Source organism: Camellia sinensis, chromosome 14 (assembly GCF_055761805.1).
Source record: "Camellia sinensis isolate YWXY chromosome 14, ASM5576180v1, whole genome shotgun sequence".
Lineage (NCBI taxonomy): Eukaryota > Viridiplantae > Streptophyta > Magnoliopsida > Ericales > Theaceae > Camellia > Camellia sinensis.
In genome coordinates, this window is record NC_138974.1 from 11878678 (window position 1) to 11882437 (window position 3760).

At 38.3% G+C, this 3760-nt stretch overlaps 1 protein-coding gene across 1 annotated transcript; it reads left to right on the forward strand.

The window, feature by feature from the left end:
• Positions 1 to 938: 938 nt before the first annotated feature.
• LOC114280274 (F-box/WD-40 repeat-containing protein At5g21040) lies at positions 939 to 3437 on the forward strand. Its single transcript, XM_028222625.2, has one exon. The coding sequence runs from the start codon at positions 1504 to 1506 to the stop codon at positions 3208 to 3210; it is 1707 nt and encodes a 568-aa protein (XP_028078426.2). The 5' UTR covers positions 939 to 1503; the 3' UTR covers positions 3211 to 3437.
• The last annotated feature ends 323 nt before the right edge of the window (positions 3438 to 3760 follow it).

The following is a 3760-nucleotide window of genomic DNA, read 5'->3' on the forward strand; positions in this document are numbered from 1 at the left end:
GTAAAGCGTTTGGATTACCAGAATTGGGGGTTTGCGAAGCCAATGCCACCACCTCACTGTGGTAAATTTGTTTCTACTATATGTTGATGTGGTTTTATTATGTTTAAGCATGAAAAAACCTAAAAAAATGCAAATTGAGGAAGAAGGTAGGCAATGGAGTGTGTGAGAAAGAATGAAGAAAGAAGGTATGCAATAAAATGTGAGAAAGAGTGGAGGAAAAATGTAGCAATGAAGAGTGAAAAAGAGTGAAGTATGTGAGAATGAGTATGAATAAGCAATGGACAGTGGATGTGCACAAAGAGCTTTTACAAGAAAAAGATGTGTACAGAGATCTCTATTTTGAATGTTTAAGTGTGTAGATGGATATCTATTTTGATCATTTTATTTAAGAGTAAATTTGTAATAAAAATAAAGTTCATTAAGTGTGTACACAGAGATAATGTGGTGTGTGAAAATAGAATTTTTCAAATAGAATTCCCCAAAAGTCTGAGTGAAGTGCAAATAATTGGACCCAGCAAAATGAGATGGATTATTAAGTAGGAGATTCCCAATTCCCTTTTTGATTCTGGCCTTGTTTGGCAAAGGCTATTTTTTTGCTTTTTGGATTAAAATCCAAAAAAAAGACAAAATAGGCTAAAATAACTAATAAAACAAAATGTTACATCAAATTCATAATCATTTTATTTTTTCTCTCACAAATATCACATCCAACTATAAAATAATCTAATTATATTCTCAAATACAAATATTTTAACCTACTAAAATAATAAAAAATTAAAATAAAATAACAGCTTTTTAAACACTTACTTTACCTCAACACGAAACGCCGTCGTACTGCGTCCGTAAATTCCAACCAATAGCGGTCATATAATCCAACGGTTTACACCTCCGCGACGTCCCCAACTATCATCACCACCGTCCGATCACTCACCCACCAAACGTGTGATGCAAACCTAGCCCCCCATTCTCATTCTCTCTCTCTCTCTCTCTCTCTCCATTTCCATTCTACTCCCTCAATTTTCTCTCTCTTCGAATCAAAATTCTCCCTTCATTTCCTCGTTCTGTTCGATCGCAGTAATCCCGATTCGTCCCAGTTCATACCCCTAACGATCGCTTGTGTTGTGAGGTACCTTTTAACTAAATTCAATTCAATTTTTACGGTTCTTTCTCTGTGATAGAATCAGACTAACCCTTTGAAAGGAGCTTGGTTTGATAGTTTCCCTTTACTTTCTTTCATTTTTTTGATTCGATTTTGATCACACAATTCTTGTTTAAGCTTTAATTTTTACCCTTTTGGTTCAGTAATTTAGGCTTTTCAATTGTAGGGTTCGTATTTCTGCTTCCTTTTAGGGTTTGTTCGAATTGGGTTTTTGGTATTTAGTTAGTTTTTGTCCAATTTTGTTGATTTATTATCTATTTACTTTAGTGTTCAATTCTTGAGCTATTTGGGGCTAGAGGGATCTGCGTAATATATTGTAATTTAGGTCTAGGGAAATAATTTTTATGGCATTTGAATGCCACGAAACTACTGAGGTTGGTTTGTCGAGCAATTCGGTGCATTCTTTAGATAAAACTTCTGGAGAGCAAGTTGACTTTGATCAGATTAGATTCTGTAGTGATCAACAAATTTTGACATTTGAGTCTAAAATTGAAACTGAGGAATCAAAAAACCCAAAACCCACTTTAGAATTTGATCCAAAGAGTGGAACTTTGAGCTTGTGTAGTGCAAAATTATTGCCTGGTAATGAGGCTTTGTCTATTTATTCGCGGTCAATCACTGACCTTCCTCCATCATTGATATCTGAAATCCTTAATTGCCTTGACCCGAAGGAGCTTGGTATAGTTTCCTGTGTCTCTACATCCCTCTATAGGCTTGCATCTGAACACCACGTTTGGAAGGAATTCTATTGTGAGAGATGGGGGCAACCCATAGTCCCGATGCCTATGGGGTCGGGATATTTGCACGACAAGACATGGAAGGAACTCTTTGGAGAGAGGGAATTTCGGAGCAAAACCTTTCTGGGACGTTATAGCATTGATGTTCTACGGGGTCACACTGAAGCAGTCCGCACAGTCTTTCTTTTGGCTTCTAAGAAGCTCCTATTTACATCGGGGTATGATTCAATTATTCGAATGTGGGACATAGAAGACGGATTGACAATTGCATCATCTCGGCCACTTGGCTGTACTATCCGAGCAGTTGCAGCAGATACGAAGCTTTTGATTGCTGGAGGTACTGATGGGTTCATACATGGTTGGAGAGCAGAAGAAGGACTATCACATTTGTTTGATCTTAAGGGTCCCCAAAACCAGAACACTGAGTTCCGACTTTGGGAACATGAAGGGCCCATAACTTGTCTTGCTTTGGATATGACTAGAATCTATAGTGGTTCTTGGGATATGACTGTACGTGTTTGGGACCGTTCCCTTTTGAAGTGCCTGAAGGTGTTGAGGCACAGTGACTGGGTTTGGAGCCTCGTCCCTCATGATACTACAGTGGCCAGCACGTCAGGCTCTGATGTGTATGTTTGGGACAGTACTACTGGGAGTCAAATTGCCATTGTTAGTAATGCCCATGTTGGGAACACTTACTCTTTGGCTCGAAGCCACACCGGGAAACTCATTTTCACTGGGGGAGAAGATGGTGCCATTCATATGTTTGAGATCAGTAATCATTGTGTTGAGAATAATTTGCAGCAGGTTGCAACATGGATTCCTCACTCGAGTCCTGTAAATTCTCTTGCATTTGAGTTCCCATGGCTTGTTTCAGCTTCTAGTGATGGGAAGCTTTCACTTATTGATGTACAAAAGCTATTAAAACCAAGCAGGCGTTCTTCAAAGGGAAACCTTAAAAGGGTTAAGCGTGCGGACCAGACAAACGAGGAGCCCCCTCAGAGAATGCTACATGGGTTTGGCAGCAATTTATTCTCAGTTGACATTGGTTCTGATCGTATCGTGTGTGCAGGCGAAGAAGGCGTTATCCGGATCTGGAACTTTTCACAAGCTGTGGAGGTTGAGAAGAGGGTTCGTGCTTTAAGAGGCATGCGATTAGAGAAAAGGATGAGGAGGCGTAAGCTCCAAATAGAGGTGAACAGTAAGAGTGGCCATGCTGATCAATGTTCGGTTGCAGCTAAGAAGAATCCCATGAATGGTGATAGGAATGGTGTGTGGCACAACAAGCGTGGGGTGAGTGGCAAGCTGAAAGCATAGAAGTGGATCCCAACCTTCTTTGTTGCTTGGCATTACACTATTTCTCTGGCTAATCGTGTAAGAATACTATACACTGCATGGTTTAAGCAGGTCTTTTAGCTTCTGGAAATTAAACTCTGTTTGGTTTTGAGTTTTCAAAAAGAATTTTTGAATTTTTAGTCTGTATTTTTGTTTGCCCCTTTTAGTGAGCTTTTTTAATATTGTAGTAAAAAAATTTTTACTGTTTAGATCTACTTGACTTAAAAAATGCAAAATTTGTATGTGCTCTAAGAACAAACAACAAAAAAAGAAGAGTTTTTCCATCTCTACAAAACATTCCCCTAATGTCTACTTGCAAGTTTGGACAGCCCATGCGAGTGTGGAGCCACAACCCCTTCCAGATATAACTGCATCTTCAACCCTTCACAATCCTATCTTTAAAAATAAATAAATAAATAGATAAAAACCTTCACACTAATTTTTTACTAATTTTTTAATCTAACTCGATTCTAAATTTGAGTAAAAAAAATTGATTTAATAAGGACTATTCTAATTATTATTGCTTCAATGT